Consider the following 21,731-nt stretch of genomic DNA (forward strand, 5'->3'; position numbering starts at 1 on the left):
AACCAAAGCTATAGCGATACTTGCAACATGCATGTAATATGAACAAATTGTTTGTTTATTCATGTACAGGCCTCCCTCCCGGCAATGGCATCCATACTCGAGCAGATGTTCGAGCTCACAATGACGGCCAGGATATCAGTTCGCTCGTTTAGCCCTATGGTAAATAATTTATGTGTAGTCATCTCTGTACGTTGTACTGAATGAATGTCTAAACTGGAATCTCTCCATACTACAGGCTCAAGATACGACCGTGGTGATCTCGAAGCTGGTTCATGTGGCTAGTGAGGAGCGAGCTCTGTTACAGGAGTGTCACGAGTTGCTTGGACGGCTCTCTGCACTGCAGGTAGGTTTGGTACTTCTTTTACTGGGAAATATCATAACTTTGTATATGGCTAATTATATTAATGTACAGATTGAAGAACAGAGTTTGCATTGCCATATGGTGCAATCGTCGTCTCTGAATCTTGTGAATGTGAATTAGTATGGTTTTAGCCATATAGCCAGCGTGGGTGGACTGTGTCCCAACGCGGGATTAAAATCAGAGTTGTGGTGCATCTACAAAGGGGCTGAAAAGAGTAGTTGTTGATACGAGCTAGTGCAGAGTTGACAATTGCATATGAAATGTTGTTGGATGCTCTTATATACTCCCTCGGTCCCAAAAAAACAAGTGTCTCGGCTTTATACTAACTTTAGTATAAAGTTGTATTAAAGTTGAGACACTTACTTTGGGATGAAGGGAGTAGAATCTTAACATTCAAAATAAGACTGGATCTTAACTATGACTTTTTCTCTTTAAGTTTTTTTAGATAGCCTACCACATGCACCATGTGGTAAATTCTTCCCTGTCATAACTCAATGTCTACCAGCTGAGCAGTCGTTGTTGTTGTTGTTGTTATAATGAGAAAATTTTGAAAACATTCTATATTATATTGGACACATACTCTTTCTCTTTAGAAAATCCGCCGCAACGATAAACTTAAGTCACATGGATAAACATCATGGTCAGGCCCATGGGCATGCAGCGCCAATAATTTTCAGCCCGAGTTCAGTTCATCAAGGCAACATGCCCATTGTCCCGAAATTATTAGTTAGAAGCTACCCTTTGCAAAGGTCCTTCCCACCTCCATCCATGGTAACAAGTGGTACACTCTATGTGTGACACTTGTCGCAACCTGGCAGTTTTGTGATTTTTTATTTATTCATTTTGTAAAGGTTTTATCTCTACGATGGTGCGTCCAAATAACAAACGTTTTGACCGGACCAAATAACCAAAAAATTATAAAAACATTTTAGATGATTTTGGAACACATTTTTCTTCTGGAAAAAGTACTGGACCAATAAACATAAGCGACATGGCTAACATCAGGGCCGGGTCCATGGTATGCATGGTGCATAGTTTCCAGCCCTTAGTTTTGTAACTTTCCCAATATCTGCTGCACAAATTCCTATTCGGCGCTTTTAGCGCCGTTTAGCGCTCCTGGATCTCGACCGCGACGCCTAGCGGCCCGGCCCACTAATCTGCTAAAAAAATAGACGTGAAAAAATAGAATTAACATGGGAGACATGGGATTCCAACCCGCATGCTAAAGTCATCGACCAAAGACTTGGCGCAATAACCACTGGAACAAGATCATTAGTTGTCTACAATCTGAAAATAGTTCCATTCAATACTTCATTTAGTACAACATTAACATATATTGTGTACCCATATAAATCATTTGAAAAAAGAAAAAGGTAAATTTAAGAAAAAAACTCATAGATTCGCAATAATTTTTTTTAGGGTGTGTCTAGGGCACATCTAGATGTGCTCTAGTTATTGCACATCTAAGTGAGTGAATCATGCATAAAGAGGAAAAGGAAAAAGAAAAAGAAAATATCTACACGAATCTCAACGTAAGATCAATGACATAGGACTTAGATGTGCAATACTTATGGCACATCTAGATGTGCTTTAGCAAAACTGTTTTTTTAACACTATGGAAAAAGTCCATTTTTTAAAATAATTCAGGCAATATGAAAAGGTTGTCTATTTTGAAATAGTTTATCAAATTTTGAAAGAAGTTCATGAATTTGAAAAAGTTCAAGAATCTTGAAATAAAACACGAGCTTCAAAAAAATTCATCGATTTTGAAATATAGTTCATTGATTTTGAAGAAAAGTTCACAAATTTGCAGAAACTTTCATCGATTTTGGAAAATAGTTCATCTGTTTTTCTAGAAAATTCCACCAATTTGGAAAAAGTTCATCATTTTTTCAAAAAAGTTGATGAATTCCAAAAATTTCATCAATTTTGAAAAAAAAATCATGAATTCGAAAAATGTTCACCGGATTTTAGAAAAATGTTCATGAATTTGTAAACAGGTCATCGATTTTGATAAAAAAGTTCATGCATTTAAAAGAAGGAAAAAAGGGGAACAAGGAAATGGAAAATTAAAAAAAAGAAAAAGAAAAAGGATGGAGAAAAGGATAAACATGATGTATCTAATTACATTTGGTTTGTTTCCTCATTGGCTACCGTAGCTAAACTAGACGAGGAGATTGTGTGTTCGAATCATACCCCTCGCGCGCACTTTTTAAGTCTTTAAAACAGGAAAAAAGAATAGATAGGCTGGTTAAAACAGAAAAAAGGAACGAATCATACCCCTCGCGCGCACTTTTTAAGTCTTTAAAACAGGAAAAAAAAAGAATAGATAGGCTGGTTAAAACATAAAAAAGGAAGAATAGATGGGCTGGCCCAGGAGCTAGGGGTGCGCCAATTTGCATATTACACTGTAAACGGCGCCTTTAAGCGCTGTATAGGAAATGCCGTTGCAAAAGCAAGCAAGGGCATGACGTGCAACTCATCAAGCTAACGGGGCCATTTATGCTAATATATACTCCTCAAAAAATTGGAGTGTGGGGCCATGACCAGTGCTGAAGACCGACCATAGTCGCACCTCGAGAGACTTCCTTCAACATCTGATGTAGAAGAAGCTTCCTCATGTCCGGCCGGAGACTGAATTTACACTTCCTTGTTTCCGTTAATCTCCCTCAAGGCCCACCGTGCATGTATGACTTCCTTCCTTTGCTTCCTTTTCTCAGTCTTTGCTTATTGATTCCGAGATAGCTCCTTGATAACCAGGACAATGAAAGGCCTATATAAGTTAGTAGGATTGGATTCAAGGAGGCGAGGTGGGACTAATAATAGATGAAACACACTTTTCTTCTTAGCAAAGCATCGAGCCAGCTCAGTTGGTGCTAACAATAGGTAGGCGATGGTGAGGTCGTGAGTTCAATTCCAAGTAACATATAATATTTTTGCCTAGCGCTTTATGTGGGCTAGCTTAGTTGGGCCACAACCCAAGCTGCGTGCATCTTTCCCTCAGGCAGGCTTTGTTCGAGTCACATCGCTTCAGACGGATTTTTGTCTGGCCCTTTATGCGGGCTAGCTTAGTTGGCCACAGCCCAAGCTGCGTGCGCCTTTCCCTCAGGCAGACTTTGTTCGAGTCACATCACTCCAGATGGAAGTTTGCCTGGCCCTTTATGTGGGCTAGCTTAGTTGGGCCACAACCCAAGCTGCATGCGCCTTTCCCTTAGGTAGGCTTCGTTCGAGTCGCATCGCTCTGGATGGAACAGTCGGGCATGGCAGGGCTACATGATCACATGAATAGTACTATCTCGGATATAGAAAATAATATGGACAAAATGAACGAACGACGGACAGACGAAATTATGATGGTAAGAAACAATTAATAGCTGCTTTATTATTAGGTAAAGATAGGATAAGTAGGCTCACTGGGACATGCTTCAACCGCTTGTCCACCCCTTTGCATGGACCAAAAAACTATATCCCGCTTACTTTTTTTTTGCGAGAATGCCGCTCTAACTTTATTTATCTGCAACGTCAAAGGGATCATTACAAGATGATGAGGAGTGCCCAGCCAAAATTCTGGCCCACTGCTAAGCGAAGGGATAACTTAGCTGAACTATGAGCTTCATAATTGTTCTTTCAACCCTCATGACTAAAATAGCTAAATCAAAATGGGCGCACTTGTAGCACCAATTGGCCCAGTGCAGCAGATATTTCCCAACCTGATACACACGGAAAACGGGCAAGCATTTTTGGTCTACCTCTTCTTTTTGGGTGTGAGTGTCCAAACTGCACATGCTCTTTGTCCTAACCATGTACGACGAGGGATGTTTGTATAGTAACCAAGGCCTTGGTTCTTATTCAATTTATAGAATATCCTTACATAATACTTTTATTCCACAACAATGCCAGCTTCTCCAACGAGAATACGACATTTTTTATATGAACGGAAACACAAAACTATGACATGATGTCTCTTCTGCAATTAGCTTCTAGAATTTCAGCCATAACTCTCTTGAGTGAACGTTCCTGAATTAGAATGTGAGAGTGGTTAGTATGAGCAATCTTGATGAACTTGAAGTGTATGTTACTCCGATGTTGCTGCCTTCTCATATCTTCCACGAATGTCAACAAGCTAACTAAGTTGATGATATCGTCACCATCGCCATATACATACTCCGGCTCCACATCAAAGTTACTATCCCGGTATACTGCCTGATTTATTGTTTGGATACCCACACCATTGAGGTATGTCGTTGGCACCAATGGAGCATCAACCTTTTGCTTCATATGAAGTACCCGTTTTATGATGTTAGTGCCGAAACCGAGTGCCATGAGCAAATCTCTGTAGTCATACGCCGAGTAGTTCGTATGTTTGGTGACTACAAGCGGCTCGTGAGCAAAAACCCTAGTAGACGGTAAGGATACAAGGGAACTCGCGAAAGTTCTCCACATTGGACGCAAATCTAGCGACGTTACCGTCGGTATAAGAATGGCTGACGGACCCGAGACGAGGTTCATGAGCACCTGCACAAAGCCAGTAGGAGGTGTGGGCGCGATTAGGACCATGTGTTTGATGAATTCTTTCCTCCATGGAAGGGGAGTCCAATTGACGAAGTCAAGGGCTGCCTTTCCTCCGAAGCTGTGCCCGACGAGGATGATGGGCTTGTTCCCATTTTTTTCGCTTGCGTGCTGCACCAAATCCTTGACACGGGCAAAGTAGTCGGTGTACACCTGAGATGGCTGGCCGGGTGAAGGTGGAGCATGCCGTAAGTCATAAGGAGCTCCGAAAAGGGTATCGCGGTCACGATACCCTACTGCCTCCAGTTCTTGAATGAGTTTTGACATGCAAAATAAGTTACGTCCGTCCCTGAAGAAGTTTTGACATGCAAAATAAGTTACGGCCGCCCTTGAAGAAGGCGAATATCTGGATCAAGAACTCTCATAGTACATGCACAAGAAGAAACGGCTTTCCCCTCTTTTCGAAAAAGGGTGCAGTATAATAAATGAGTACTAAATGAATTAGTTACCAAGGGATCACTTGAATATGAACTTACACTTCGCCCTTTGAGGTGAAACCGTAGGAGGAGCCGAAGTCCGGCACGCGCGTCTCGACGCCAGGCCTGTTCCGAAAGTCATTGAGGATGGGGTCGTACACAGGGCTCATCTGCTCCTGTAAGCACGGAAGGTAATCATGGTCGAGCACGTCCCAGGTGTTGTTCCAGAGAGGGAACCATCCCTTCCCCTTGAGTGCGCCGCAGCGCGGCACCGACGGGGTGTAGGCGTCAGTGAGCCGGGCTTCCAGGTTGGGGCAACTTATGCCAGGGAACAAGATTATCGGGTGGTAGACTTGGAGCTGGCCTTGACCGACTCTGCAGCTGGCGGCTTCATCAGTCCACAGGTAATCGCGGAGGGGAGACGGAAGGAGCAGGAGCAGCAGAGGTAGCAAACGGAGGAGCTCTGTTTTCATGGCCATGGCTGCACTACGATAGCGTTATCTGTATGTGGTACCAGCTGTGGCCATGGCTACACTTGAACAACCCTATTAATGCACGTCGTAGTATTGGCCAGAGGAGCCTGAGCCGGCAATGCACGTTGAATCTTAATGCCGACATGTCTACTTCGTACTCCTCCTGCTAGCTAGGAAACCAATCATGCATGGGTTGTTACCATTATTTGGAGGCCATTAAATATCCTAGATTTATTTAGTTTTGCATCTCAGGCCTTGTTCTAATATTGTTGTTTGTGTTTGTTTTTGGCCAGTGAAATAGCACATGAGTACATTGACCTTGAGTTTACAGAAATTTTAGGATGCTCCCAACTAATATGAACCGTTCATTCTTACGCCATCCGATGGCTAGCTAGTATTACAATTACCTCTTGTAGAGTAAGATACGAACATCAATCGTGTATAACTAATATGGACTTCTCCTTGTACAAATAAGCATCACTACAGAAAAAACACATGTCGCCAAGTATCAACCTATAAGCCGAGAGTCTTTTATCGCGTACTCGGCTTAGGTTATGATAAGCCGAGTACAATCTAAAGAGCGCACAGAAAAAAAGGTACTCGACCATATCACTGCTGTCTCCCGTTCATCAGATTCAAATACCATGCCAAGAAGTTGGATCCTAGGCCAGCTGATCTCCTTGCCATCTTCCCCATGGCCGTCATCATCATCTCGCTAGGCGCAACTGCTGACGAGCAAGACCATGTGCCTATTCATTCTTACTGCCCAAGCTGGACGAGCACCCAATGAGTGCACCAAGTGTGCAGATGACGCGCACATATAGATGACAGAACGTTTTCCTAATAGCACCGCTGTTAGCATCAAGGGGTTCAGTTGCTATGTAAGATACACCACGGATCCGCTGGAGATCACCACCCGTACTCCAGGTTCAGTATTTCTCTCTTCCTTCCCTTAATTACAGGCATGCGTCTGAAATTTCAATGTTCATATCTATGGTTTTCATTTTCACTTAGCTACATTTCAGTCAGCTGACTTTTTATTTTGTGATCAGTTGATTTTTTGTTCATTGGATTGTGCTTTAAGATCTGTGCTGTTTTCATTTTTTTCTGTTTAATTTCGTTGTTGGGCCGGGCTGGAAGGAATTGATTGGCACATTGTTTTGGTCAGTCAAATCTGTACCAAGCCGATTTCTTTGTCTTGGTTGCACCCGTTTAATTCTGGGTTGCATCTTTTCTTTTTCCTTTTTTTCTTTTATTTATTGTTTTTGTGGGTTTTTCGCTGGGCATAATTATATACATACAAATAATACATAATATGTGCCAAAAGTTCATAACTATACGAATATTTTTGCATATTATGAGAAAATGCAATTTTTGTGCAAAGTTTTGCATAAGTTTTTGTTATAAATTTTATTTCTTCTTAAAGAAAATACGAACGCCACTAATTCTTTCTTTAAAAAAATCATTATTTTGGTATTGTTTTAGTCTTTACTTCATATTCACTCTACTTTAAGGTTAATACCAATGCCACTACTCATTTCTTCTTATATTTAGTTTTTGCAAAAGTTCCACTTTTATATGATTATTCTTGCATATTGTAAAGAAGAGCAATTTTTATGTATATTTTGTGCAAATTTTGTCAATGTATGTTTTAGATTCCTTTTCCCATTTTTTTGTTCTTAAATGGTAATACCAATGCCAGTCATTCCTTCTTCCTTAGGAAATTTAATTATTCCTTTTATGGGTATTTTTGCTTCATTTTTTTATTTATGTTTTTTCTTTCTATGTGTTCCCCTTTTACCTTTTTCTTTCTTTTATTGGTTATTTTTTTTGTTTTTTGTGGGTCTTTGGCCGAATATAATTATATACAAACTAATAATATATAATATGTGCCAAAATTTGATGATTATATGATTATTTTTATATATTTCGAAAACGTGCAGTTTTGGTGCAAAGTTGTGCGTAATTTTTTTAAACTTCTTCTTAAAGAAAATACATTATTGCAGTTACACTATGTGTAAAATATAGCAGAATGTGAATAATGCATTAATATTTGCTTATTCTTTGCATATTTCAAAAAGTGCAATTTCAGTGCGAATTGTGTGCAAGTTTTTTTCTTTTTCATTTTGTTTCTTCTTAAAGAGTTTAATTTTTTTGAGACTTCATTATCTTGATTTCGTTTTAGTTTTTTTTGAAAGGCTAATACCAATGCCACGAATTCATTCCTTCATAGAAAATTTTATTTTTTATTATGTTTTAGTTTTCACTATTATATATTTATTCTTGCATATTTAAAAAAATGCAATTTCTGTGTAAGTTGTATGCAATTTATCATTTGTTTAAATTATTTTTCATTTTATTTCTTTTTGAATGGTAATACCAATGCCAATAATTTGTGCAAATTTAATTTGTTTCTCCTTCAAAAAGTTATTTTAATTTTGTATTAGTTTTAGTATTAATTATGCTCCATCCGCACAACCAAAAAGCTAATAATGATTCTCTGTGGTGCATGTGTGTGTATGCATGTGGGCATGTCTACATGTTTATGTGCGCATGGTGCCTACATGTATGTGCTCTTGCATCACAGTCTACCATAGTTTTGGCTGCCAAAGCCCATGGTTTTCATGCATGCTTTTAGATGAATATATACTCACTTAATTTTTATGCAATATGTGTGCGGTTCATACCACTATTTAAAATTGCACTACCATATGCTTACTTTTACATATTATAAAATAATGCAATTTCTACAACAATCATGTTCTGTCATTATTTCTTTTATGTGCTTTATTTTCTTTCTTCTTTTGTGCAATGCAATACCATGCCATTAAGAGCATCTCTACCAGACCCCGTATAAAGCTGTGACCCATAAAATAACCGTCAAAATACGGGTCGGCGCGGAAAAAGCTACCCGACCAGACCCCGCAAACACGTCTGACCCGTAAAGGGCGCGGCAAAATCTCGGCCCCAACTCGCGAATACGAAGGTTTCCGCCTCGCCCCTACGGTGCCCCGTATCCCAGGAAAGCGGTTGGCGGGAGGGACATTTTAGCCCGCACCCTTTACCCACCTCCATCTGCTGTCGCCCGCCATTGGTTCCGCCCGTCCGGCGCCGGCGATTCCGGCCAAATTTATGGGCGGAATCGCGCTGCGAGGGCAACCCCAGCCTCTTCCACCGTTACGCTGCACCCCCCCCCCCCTAGATCCGACGACACGAGCCGCCCCTGGTTGCCGTCGCCGCTGGGGATCAACTGCCACCCGAACCGTCGGAGAGCCACCGCCCTCGAGCAGCCGATTAGTGTTTACTTGTGCTTTGTGGCGAGAGCTATCCATAGTTGGTTGACGCGGCGTGCGATTCTTGTTCATGTAGATGGAATTGAGCCCTTGCGAGAAGTTTTTGCTCGATGACTCGTCCGATTTGGACGACTCGAATGTTGAGACGCTGCTTGCAAACTATCGGCAGCAGACGTTGGTGATGGCCCTTGCCGTGAAGATGAGAACCGAAAGAGGCGGCGAGGATCGACCGTCGGCCCTCTGTGCATTCCTTGAAATCGCCATCTCGGGAACGAGTTGTTGATGCAAGACTACTTCACGGAGAATCCAACATATCCGCCGCACCTCTTTCGGAGAAGGTACCGAATGCGCCGATCTCTCTTTGTGAAAATTGTTCAAGCTTGCGAGGCAAATTGTCGGTATTTTACTCAAAGAAGAAATGTCGCGTGCTTGAATGGATTTAGTGCATATAAAAAAATCTCGGCAGCTATACGGGTGACTGCATATGGTGTTCCGGCTGACTATGCCGATGAGTACCTTCGCATCGGTGAAGATACCACAATTGAGTCAGTGCATAGGTTTGCCAAAGTGATTATCCGTGTCTTTGGTCCTGAATATCTTCGGGCACCCAACGAGGATGACACAAAAAATTGATGGCATCTAATGAGAGGAGAGGTTGGCCTGGCATGCTAGGTAGCATTGACTGTATGCATTGGAATTGGAAAAATTGCCCGAAGGCATGACAGGGAATGTATTGTCGCAAGTCTCGTGATGCAACAATTGTGCTAGAGGCCGTATCATCCGAGGATTTATAGATTTGGCATTGCTTTTTTGGTATGCCGGGTACTCTCAATGATATCAATGTGTTGCAATGGTCTCATTTGTTTGCTAGGCTTGCTAGTGGTGATACTCCTGCTTGCAACTACACTATCAATGGACATGAATACACAAAGGGGTACTATCTTGCAGATGGTATATACCCTCCTTAGTGCACATTTTCAAGAGTATCAAAGAACCCAAAACTAGAAAACAATGTGAATTTACAAGGGTGCAAGAGGCAGCCCGAAAAGACATTGAAAGAGCATTCGGGGCTTTGAAATCTAGGTTTGCCAGATTGTCGAAGATGAGAGAGGCATGAACTTCGAGTTCTTCTACGACAATGTGGGTAGCCGTGTCAAACCAGTTAGAGACCCTAACCGCATTAGAGCTTTTCTTCAGACATACAAGGAGATTGAAAATGCAAACACCCACTTTCAGATTCAGGAGGATCTCATTGCGCACCATTGGCAAAGGGCTGGACAGTAATAAAACTTATTTTTCTATCCATTTTCATTTAATTCATGTGTGATTTGTATTGGGGACAAGTTTTATATTGCATTATTTAGTTTGTTTCGGTGATTTGAATAATTATTTGTAATGTGGATGATTGTTGTATTGTGTTGTGGTATTAATATTTTTTTTGAATAATTATTTGTAATGCGGATGATTGTTGTATTTGTGGTGTGGTATTGATATTTGCGGACTGGCGGGAGCGGCGCAAGAGCAGACACCATAAAGCTGACCCGTAAAAGAGCATATTCCGTGAATATCCTTTTATACGGGTCTGTTTTGTGGGGTCTAACTCTGCGGCGGCCTGCGCCGGTCCGCAAAGCCGTTTTTTTTACGAACTACAAATGCATTTTGTGGGTCGGCGTTATACGGTGTCTGGTGTCTGCTCTAACCACGCCCAGACGGAGCTAGCTAGCTCACAGAGGGACGCGGCAAGCCGAGCTAGCTAGCTCACGCGCCACGGCGAGCCAGAGCTATGCACACGCCACATCACAACACACGCTGCATGTCAAAAAGAAAGGGTGACCGATCCAAATCTAATTTAATCGACTGACTGGTAGTCAGTCCATTATATACCGAGCAGGAGCTCCATCTTCTCCAGATAGGAAACGGCAACTGATTATCAGCCTGGGTGCGGCTGCCGGTTCAGTCTTGTCCTTGATCGGCCAGGGCACCTGGGTATGGCTCTTCATGCACCGGCCGAAGAAAAGACTCGACGAGATGGGAATGGACTTGTTCAATGATGTGGCGGTGGAAGACCAGCTCAGGAAAGGAACAGGACCCAAGCAGTTTCGTTACAAGAAGCTGGCAACTGCCACAGGTAATTTCGCAGACGGCAGAAAGCTCGGGGAAGGAGGTTTTGGTTCAGTATACAAAGGATTTTTCAAGGACTTGAACCTTGATATGACGATAAAAAGAGTATCCATGAGCTCAAAACAGGGGATGAAGGAGTATATCTCGGAGCTGAGGACCATAAGCCGGCTTCGGCACCGCAATCTCGTGCAACTCATTGCATGGTGCCATGGTGGCGGCGAGCTCCTTCTGGTCTACGAGCTGTTGCCCGGTGGCAGTCTCGACACTCACCTTTACAATACAGCAGATGTGATGGCATGGCCGATCAGGTATTTATTCTTGGCGTGCAGATCTTCTGGGAAGCCTGGATACAATAATTATGGAACGCTTCGCCCTTTCTTGCTAAATATGACCTGCACGTAATTTTCTGCTTTTCGTTTTCTACATTTAGGCATGGGATTGTGCTGGGGGGCAGCTCGGCGATCCTGTACTTGCACCAAGGCTGGGAGCAATGTGTGTTGCACAGGGACATCATGCCGAGCAACATCATGCTGGACACGGGACACCTCCTTCAGCGCCAAGCTTGGCGACTTCGGGCTCGCAAGGCTCGTTGACCATAGCCATGGGTCGTACACGACGGAGCTCGCCCGCACAATGGGGTATATGGACCCGGACTGCATGGTGACTGGCAGGGCCACCGCTGAGTCGGACATATACAGCTTCGGCGTTGTCCTACTCGAGATAGCCTGTGGGCGCAGGCCTGTCGTGGCCCTCCCAAACGATACTGTGATCCACCTGGCTCAACGGGTGTCGGAGTTGTACAGCCAGGGAAGAGTCCTTGACGCCGCCGACCCACGGCTGATCGGGGAGTTCAACTTCCAGGAAATGGAGCGCGTGATCGTCGTCGGGCTCTGGTGCACTGCCCATGACCGGAGCCTCAGACCTTCCATCAGGCAGGCCATCAGCGTACTAAGGTTCGAGGCTCCGCTGCCGAGCCTCCCAGCAAGGATGCCGCCGATTGGCCCACCAGGCTCACCTCTTCTTCCATCTTTGCCTATGTCTGATTCTGATGATCGTACCTGCAAAACTAGCAGAGCGTACCTGAGCTAGTCAGCTCCACTCAAACCTCTAACTTGTTATTAGATTCGAGGTACTTGGATCCTCCGCCGAGAGAAGAAACAAAGATTCTATCTAGGTATTCATAAGAATTATCAGTGGCAGAGTGAGTTTAGCTAGACTGAATAAGACGATGCAATTTAAATAAATACAGGAGAATATTGTTTGTTGCAGTTGCATGCTTTGGTTTTTTTTTTTTTTTGCGAAAGATGCTTTGGTTTGGTTGTTGTAAAAGAGAAAAGACAGACACACTTGCTCGGACCACTTCTGATGAGAGAGTACTATTGTGAAATTCCAAATTTGTCATGAATGCCGGCAGTTCAGTCTAAAATTTCATGCATTTACTACGACAAAGTTTAGTTTAAATGCCAGACCCTAGTTTATCAAAGAAATATATAACATGTTGTCTTACACAAGGTGTTGTTTCGAACTAACTGGGACGGTTACTTGAAAAAATTACAAAAGCATAAATCCATTATTGCATTTTTTTTATTTAGAAAAGGAGGCACCGTTGACGTGACCACCAGGCCCTTCATGCCACCGCCGCTGGTCCAAAGGCAAATGGCGTGCTGCCGCCGCCCGAACAGGGAAGGCGGCCTTGCCCGCAGCCCGCGCCACCTTCGACATCGCTGCGCCACCGTCATCACCGTCGCCAACACTGCCACCACAACCACCATTAGGATGTCGGCCGGCCGGCCGCCACACCGCCATAGTCTAGATCTGGGCCGTCACGAACCAGATCGGCGCCACTGCAATCTTGATCGGGGTCACACCCACGAGCCAGGGCGCCCCGCATCACCCTATGACCCGTGAGAGGGAGGAGTGCCTCCGCCGCCGTCGTCGCACACACATGCTATGCCCGGCGCCGACCACGGGTGACGACGGAGGGGTGGGAGAGGAAGGAGCGGTGACCCGACGGCTAGGGTTAGAGCCCCTCGATCACCCGTGCAACAAAAGATATCATCTATTATTGCGATTAACACTAGGTAATGTTCTACGAGTTCAGCACCACAAATTAAGCACATGATCCACCGTAAAAAAACCAAAGACATGATCTAAAATGATTAGAGGTTCTGATGAATCAGGTTGTCGAGCCATCGACAAGACGGAAAAAATTGCACTGTTACTTGGTGTCTGTGGTCATACCTTCCACAAAGTATGATAGCACAAGTCAGACAATGAACCAAAGTTTTAAATAGCGTGCTAATCTTTTTAGCGACGGACCTCTTCTAAATGATATAGCGTGCTACAACGATGCTATAACATGTTATTTAAAATGTTTGCTCATGTGTTTGGATAAAAGTTTCTTAGTGCATGACCGCTTCTAAAAACTATAGGATGCTATAGCGCGCTATTTAAAACCATGCCATGAACCCAAAGCAACATTATGCAATTTGGTAAAATTGATAAATTACCCATGGCACGAAAATTGTGTCTAGATGCGACTAGGCAAGTATCGTCATCCATAATTTCCCATAATTCATGCCCTACATATCAAGGACCTCATCCACACGAACAACTTTACAAATACATGCAGCAGCAGCATCTTTACGGTACATGATATGGCGCAGCTGCTGCCATGGCACCGGTTTCGCCCTCTCCACCCCTGAACCGAGACTGCGTGTTTGTGCTGCAATCGCCGCTTCTGCACGTCTACTCTCCTTTACCCCTGTGACGTCACGAGTCACGGCCACGGCTTATCAGCTGTTTTCCTTTCCTCTACGACCGCAGTAAGAATTTCCTACTATATTTTTGCGAGTAATTTCCTACTATTTCTAGTCGAAATAAGAATCTTTTGATTAAAAAATAAACTAGCTATACAGGGTTTAAGTTTTAGAATCTTTTAATGGCTGTTAAAAAGCATGTTGTATAGCCGCCAGATCCTTTTGATTCTCATCCAACTTATAAAAATTCCTTACATAATGGTTTTATTCCACAACAATGCCAACGTCTCCATAATATAACATTTTTAATATGAGCGAAAACTAAAAAATATCACATGTTGTCTCTTCTGTGATTTGCTTCTAGAATTTCAGCCATAACTCTCTTGAGCGGGTGTTCCTGGATAACAATAGTAGAGTGGGTAACATTATTAATCTTGACGAACTTGAAGTGTATGTTACTCCGCCGCTGCTGTCTGCTAATTTCTTTCACGAACGCCAACACGCTTACTAAGTTCACAACCTTGTCACCATCGCCATATACATACTCTGGAACCACATCAAAGTTACATTCCCAGAACATCACCTGATTTGGCGTTTGGATGCTGGCACCAGTAAGGTATGTGGTTGGCACCATTGGCGCGTCAACCTTCAGCTTCGTTGGTAGCACCCGCTTCACGACGTCGGTGCTGAAACCGAGCACAGTGAGGAAATCCGTGTAGTCGTACGCTTGAGTAGTTTCTATGTTTGGTAACTACAAGCGGCTCGTAACCGAAAACCAGAGGAGACGGCACGGATGAAAGGGAGCTTGCGAAAGTCCTCCACATTAGCCGTAAACCCAGCCGCTTAACTGTTGGGACAACAATGACCTCTGGCCCCGAGAGAAGGTTCGTGACCACCTGCACAAAGTCCGTAGGTGGTGTGGGCGAGATTAGGACCATGTGCTTGATGAATTTTTTCCTCCATGATAGGGGAGTCGAATTGACGAAGTCGAGGGCCGCCCTGGCTCCGAAGCTGTGGCCCACGAGGATGACCGGCTTGTTCTCATTCTTCTTGGGCAAAAGTCTAAAAAAAACCTTGATTTTGTTCTTCAAGTCTGAATCAAACCTTGAACTGAGAATCCCTGAAATCATCACCCTGTGTTTGTTAATCCCGGTTAATCCCAGCCCATTAGTGCTAATAGCTGGTTTGGGCGTTGGGATTGCTGACGTGGCTAGGATTAGGGTTAACTGGACGCGACGATGAACTGACTGCGGGCCTCTTTGGGTACTCACATAAGGTGCAGCGGCGGGGAAAGAACAGAGCTTTTTATTGACGGGCAAAAACAAAGCTTCAGCAGGGGAACCAAATTAGGGTCCGTCAGTAGGCTGGCTGGCTGGCGGCGGCGGCGGCGACGGCGACGGCGGCGGCGGCAACGACGGCGACGGCAACGGTGGCGGCTGCAATCGGCGATGTCTTCCTCCTCCCGCGCGTCGTAATCAGGCGGAGGTCGCGGGCGTAGGGCTCCATCAAGGTCGCCCGTGCAAGAAGTCTCCTCCCTGGAAGATACTAGTGCTGCGTCCATGAAATTGTGAGCTCCCAATCTTCTCTACCAATTCTTCCTCGTCCTTCTTTCCATTTCTTATGGTATGAACACTTGAATCAGAGGCTGGCTGTGGATTTTTTCAGTGGCATAGTGATCCCTGCTCCCCAATCCTTGCAGAACTACTGCTCGATCTCAGGGCTGCAATCAGGAGGTTTGAAGCTGCAGGTGGTGGTGACTGGCAACCATGATTGGAACAGGGCCAAAGAATTGGAACAGAGGATGCACTGAGTCAACAAGTTCTGGAGAAGAATGCAGAGATTGAACCAAAAATGTTATTGGCAGGTGTATTTACAGGATTTGTACTGCATTAATAGCTAGAAGAAAAATGTAATGCCAAAATCTTGTAATGGCTGAATGATGTAATGGTTGGATGATGTAATGATATTCCATGCTGCTATTTATGTGGTAATTGATGGTTCATTTTGTTAGACTGCAACTTGAGAAAACAACAGGAAGTGCTACTATGTGCTAAATTTCTGGTAACATATCACATAAACAGTAGGTAAATTTGTGAGAACATATCACATGTTCTCAACAACATATATGACATTTCAGCTTACACAAACACAGTTTGAGTAAACCAAAATAACAAGTAATTTATTAATATGCTAACAGAGTGACATAACCAGCAAAAGGACATAACCAGAGTGACATATCTAGTAAAATCACTAGTCCAGAGTGAGAAAATCACTAGTACAGCAGTTTAATTCCGTATTTTTGCATAAGTTCATCACACAATAGGTACTATATGACCAGAGTGACATAAGGAACAAAAGGACATAGCAATTCAGTAATATGCTAACAGAAAATCACTACTCCATCATATCACATCTTTGATTTTTTCTTGGATTGCACATTCTGTTTTTTGGTAGCCTTCCTCTTCCCACCATTTGATCCTGCTTGTGCTTGAACTTCTCCTATGCTTTTAGCTTGCTGGCTTGATCTGATTTGAGCATCAGTGTTTGCTTGCTGTTAAAAAAATATGAGAGTACATAAGCATGTGAATGCACAAGTGATTAAGAAAAAGCAAAACTATTTGAAACAAGAGAGTGAACTTGTATTTACCTCAGATGACTTCATTTTCCTGCCTGTTTTCTTCAGGAAGGCATTCTTCTTCTTCCCCTTTTCAGGATTCTTGTGGCAACCTGTCTTGTTGTGCCCCTTGTGGCCACACATGCTGCAAGTAATTTTAGTGCCATGCTTTGACATTTTCTTTCCTTTTGGTGCTTCTCCCTCTTCCCTCTTCCTGTCATTATTCCTAGGCCTACCTGGCATACTCACATACCCAGGCGCTTGTGGTCTAGGTTTGTCAGAGATAGGCCATCTCTCTTGTCCTTCTACTGGCTCCAAGCAGTGCTCATATATCTTCTTAAATTGCTCAACTGAATAGCATTTGTGAATGAAGTCAGCTATGTTTCTTCCACTCTTGTATATGGCACTGATGGCATGGCAACAAGGCATCCCTGCTAGCTGAAAGTAACCACAAGAGCAAGTCCATTTGTCCAAGTTCACTGTATAGCTCCTTCCTCTGCCACTGACATGTTTCACCTCAAACCCTTCCTTGCCATTCCAGAGCACATCACAGAACTGAGTCATTTTGATGGCCACCTTAAGCTTCTTGAAAATGTTTGGGCATATATCACTAGATGTCCACTTTTCACTTTTGCTCCTATTTTCTTGGACTCTAAGTGTCATCTTGTGTCTAATCTTCTCTAGCATAGAGATGATAGGATAGAATCTGGCCTCAACTATAGCATTGTTAAAGGACTCACATAGATTGTTATCAACTGAGTCACAAAGGGACCCAACAGGAAAAAAATGCTCTTGCCCAATGCTTAGGCTCTGTCCTCATTATGTCCCTTGCACCTTCAGATGTATCTTGAGCTAACTTGGCCTTCCTATACATGAAATCTTCTCTATTTGCAGCCTTGGCAATTGCCCAAAATTTCTTTTGCAGAGCATGCTCTCTAAACTTTTTTTTCCAGTTAGCATAGATGTGTCTAGCACACATTCTATGTTGTGCCTTTGGTACGTAGTTTTGCATTGCATTGATAAGGCCCTACATTGAAGTTGCAAAAAATATATTACAATAGGTACATAGGACAAATGTAGATGGGACAAATTAACCTAGCCTAAAAAAGTGTACCTAGCATAAAAGTGAGTCGGTCACGCTTCTACAAGGCGAGTGAACCTAAGCAACCTACCATAAAAGTGAGTAGGTCACGCTTCATCAAGGAGAGTGAACCTAAGCAACCTACCATAAAAGTGAGTACGTCATGCTTCGACAAGACGAGTGAACCTAACCAACATAGCATGAACCTAAACAAACTAGTAATTAATAGGATATCACTAACAAGTAAATAATTAACAAAAAGCCAATATGGACAACTATGTGAACAACATACCTTCTGTTGATCTGATATGAACACCCATCCTTCACCTTGATCATTAATATCCAAGTCCTTTATCAAAAGGCCAACAAACCACTCCCAAGATTCACTAGTTTCTTTCTCCACTACTGCCCAAGCTACTGGATACATTTGATTATTAGCATCTCTACCAATAGCACATAGAAGCTCACCTTGACATGCTCCTTTGAAAAAACAGCCATCAAGCCCAATAACTCTTCTGCAAGCTTTAAAACCCTTTTTCATAGCATTGAAGCATACATAGAAGCTTTGGAAAATATTTTGATCCATGTACTCAGGGTTCAAGCCAACAAGGATTGTGCTCCCAGGATTGCTCCTAAGTAGTTCAAGCTGGTAGTCGAACACCTTGGTGTACTCATCTTTCAGTCCGGCAAGTAGCTTCTCTGACACTATCTTCTTAGCAGCCTTGCACTTTGATGTTGAAACATCCGCAAAGAAATCTTTCAGAACCGTGGCTTTAATGCTATCAATTTTCCATGTCGGATTGGCTCTTAAGATGTGCTCATATCTCCTAGCAATAACTTTTGCTGTGACAAGGTGATTGTCTCTGTTAGGTCCACACTCATGTTGATCTTCATATGTGATCACCTGAAATCTAGAACACCTGCTACTATAAGCACCATATATAGTCCACGGACATCCAGGCCATCCACACTTAGCCCTGATCCTCCCTTCTTCTGACTTCATGAAGTTTATACTTCTAAATGTCAGAAGTCCATATTTTATTAGTGCCTTCCTCATCTGTTCCTTGCTCCTGAAAACCATTCCCAAGCAGAATAGTGGAATATCTACCTTAGGGTTGTACCTAGGGAACTTAGTTTTCCTCCTAACAAATTCTCCTTCATGATCACTTTCCTCATCATATGAGTAATCTTCATCATCTGAGTCAAAGTGGTCTTCTCCTACCACTTCTTCCACATTTTCCACTAGATCTATTGGAACAACACCAGATGGATTTCTCTAAGCCCATCTCTTTGAGTCTCTAATTCTCTTCTTAAAACCTTTGCTTGTTCCCTTAGTTCCACATATTCCTCTTCCAGTCCACTGTCATCACTTCCTGCCACATAATCACTATCATCCTCCTCACTGTCTGAAACTGCAGAGCCATTGTCATCATTGTCATGTTCTTGTGTTTGTTGAGCTGCTGCATTACCACTATCTATTACTGGATTAATGACCTGAGAGCTATATATCTGAACCTGAGAACTTTGTATCTGAAATTGGGAACTCGATATCTGAACTTGTGAACTTTCAGTCCTCTGTTTCCTACAGAAATTGTGATTTGTAGGGCTGCTAATCACCTGGGTAATAACAGCACTCTCATTTGGTTCGAGCACATTTTCTATTGCGGTCAATGATGATGGATCCACACTAATTATTTGCACATCATCATCTGCAGTTATGACTGCATCTGGTTCTACATCAGTCTCCCCTTCTAAATCATTGTCCATCTCATTTTCAAAATCACTACCACTGTCACTTGCACTCTGATCATCTTGCTCCCCAAAATACTCCACATAGACCTCAGCCACTCCTCCATCAGTTATATATTCAGACATCTTCATACAACCAGCATCATCACACAAAAATAATAGGCCATCCACTAGTTTTTTACCAGGCATCAGGAAGTGAATCTTCATACTTTCTTTCACTGGTATGTGATCACCAAGAAAGCCTTTGATCTCTGGCAAAGACAATCTATCCCTTTCAATCTCTGAACTTGCTTCATCTCCACCAACATAGTCTAAAGTAGGCCCAATTCGAACAAATTGGCCACCAAAATGAAACCGCACATGTAGTTTGTCGCAAGGATCCATGATGACATGAGAAACCTGCATTGCCACATATTTTTTGATAAAATCAACGAGTGATACAAGTACTCCGAACTAGATGTAAGAAAAATCTATTGTTTCTGCACAAGGTAAATGCCCTAAAAACCAGATTTTTCTGCGCCTACAAACCCTAACCAGAGACAATCATTGGTGAAAAAAACAAGGACGAGAAGACGAATAGAAGATGGAAGGGGATTACCAGAGATTTTTCCAGCCGCCGTGATCGTCTTGCCGTCCCCGTGATCAATCAATGCATGTACGCCATTGCCGCTGCAAGCTGGGGAAGGAACGGGTGACGTCCAGGGAGAGAAACAGGGGAAGGAGCAGGTTCGTGGTGGGGTTTATGAGGACAGTAGGGCCCATAGTCCGTCCATCATGGCGTCCAATTAACCCCTAATCCCAGCCACGCCAGCAATCCCGACGCCCAAACCATCTATTAGCACTAATGGGCTGGGATAAACCGGGATTAACAAAGACAAGGTGACAATTCCAGGGATTCTCAATTCAGGGTTTGATTCAGACTTGGAGAACAAAATCAAGGTTTTTTTTAGACTTTTGCCTTCTTCTTGCTCGCATGCTGAACCAGATCCTTGACACGGGCAAAGTAGTCGGAGTACACATGAGATGGCTGGCCGGGTGAGGGTGGAGCGTGCCGTATGTCGTAAGGAGCTCCGAAAAGGGTCTCCGTATCGCGGTACCCTTGTGCCTCCAGTTCTTCGCGGAGCTTTAACAGGCAAAATACGTCATGTCCCCTGGAGACGCCGAGTTACACCGTAAGGCCAATTTTCAAATCTAAGTCCACAGAGAGCAAACAGAAAAATCAATACTTACTACGTGCAGTACAAATCAGCCAAGGGATCACTTACACATCGTCCTTTGCCGTGAAACCGTAGGAAGAACCGAAGTCTGGCACGCGCGTCTCGACGCCGGGCTGGTTCCGGAAGTCGTTGAGGATGGGGTCGTACAGGAGGCTCATCTGCTCCAGCAAGCACGGCAAGTGGTCGTGGTCGAGCAGGTCCCGGGTGTTGTTCTACAGCGGGAACCACCCCTTCCCCTTGAGCGCGCCGCAGCGCGGAAGCGACGGGGCGTAGGCGTCGGTCAGCCGCGCCTCGAGGTTGGGGCAGCTTATGCCGGGGAACAAAATTATCGGGTGGTATTCTTGGAGCCGGCCATGGCCGACTTTGCTGCCGGCGGCTTGATCAGACAGGTAATTGCGGAGGGGAGGCGGAAGGAGCAGGAGCAGCAGATGTAGCAAACGAAGGAGCTCTGTTTTCGTAGCCATGGCTGCACCGCAATTGCGTTATCTGTCTGTAATACCAGCTATGGTCATGGTTGCACTGCAACAACCTGTCACTTGTCTTGTCAGGTGACACGTCTACTTCGTACTCCTACAGCTAGGAAACCAATCATGGTACGTCTTGTTAATCCTGTCATTAAATATCTACTGCTTCTGTCCCGTAATATAAGAACATTTTTGGCACTATCTTATTGTCAAAAAATGCTGTCATATTATGGGTCGGATGGAGTAGATTTTCTTTTGTTTTGCACCTCACTCTTTGTTCGACTTAATCACTTCAACCATACCAATATTTTAGTATGCATTTGGCCACTAAGATAGCACCCCTTTTTTCGAATTTCTTTTGGCCAGTAAAATACAGTATATGTTTAGGTTGTTTTTAGTGTAATCACAACTTACACCATGAGTTTATCAGTTGTGCAAAATGTATGCTTAAGATTGAGTCAAGAATATGGCGTAGGGGTGTATTTTTAAGCCTTGATCAAAGCTTTGAGCAAGTTTGATGGTACCGCTGACTGTTGGAAACTATTTAGTAACCAAATTATGGCGTTCCTTATTTGACGCTCGTGAATGTCGAGGTGTTGTGCTTCCGCTGAAGT

General features: G+C 43.4%; 2 protein-coding genes and 1 pseudogene across 2 annotated transcripts; 1 reads left to right on the top strand and 2 right to left on the bottom strand.

Moving 5' to 3' along the window:
- Nucleotides 1-3,976: 3,976 nt before the first annotated feature.
- On the bottom strand, nt 3,977-5,904 carry LOC125543834 (lecithin-cholesterol acyltransferase-like 1). Its single transcript, XM_048707319.1, has 2 exons — nt 5,407-5,904; nt 3,977-5,219 (listed from the first exon to the last, which is right to left on the bottom strand). The coding sequence occupies exons 1-2, from the start codon at nt 5,823-5,825 to the stop codon at nt 4,310-4,312; spliced, it is 1,329 nt and encodes a 442-aa protein (XP_048563276.1). The 5' UTR covers nt 5,826-5,904; the 3' UTR covers nt 3,977-4,309.
- A 5,236-nt stretch (nt 5,905-11,140) lies between these two features.
- Nucleotides 11,141-19,494, top strand: LOC125532586 (annotated as a pseudogene).
- LOC125543843 lies at nt 16,119-21,175 on the bottom strand. Its single transcript, XM_048707326.1, has 5 exons — nt 20,702-21,175; nt 20,035-20,627; nt 17,980-19,835; nt 16,640-17,633; nt 16,119-16,543 (listed from the first exon to the last, which is right to left on the bottom strand). The coding sequence occupies exons 3-4, from the start codon at nt 18,766-18,768 to the stop codon at nt 17,367-17,369; spliced, it is 1,056 nt and encodes a 351-aa protein (XP_048563283.1). The 5' UTR covers nt 18,769-19,835; nt 20,035-20,627; nt 20,702-21,175; the 3' UTR covers nt 16,119-16,543; nt 16,640-17,366.
- Between the last annotated feature and the right edge of the window lie 556 nt (nt 21,176-21,731).

The sequence above is a fragment of the Triticum urartu genome, chromosome 1, assembly GCF_003073215.2.
Source record: "Triticum urartu cultivar G1812 chromosome 1, Tu2.1, whole genome shotgun sequence".
Taxonomy (NCBI): Eukaryota; Viridiplantae; Streptophyta; class Magnoliopsida; order Poales; family Poaceae; genus Triticum; species Triticum urartu.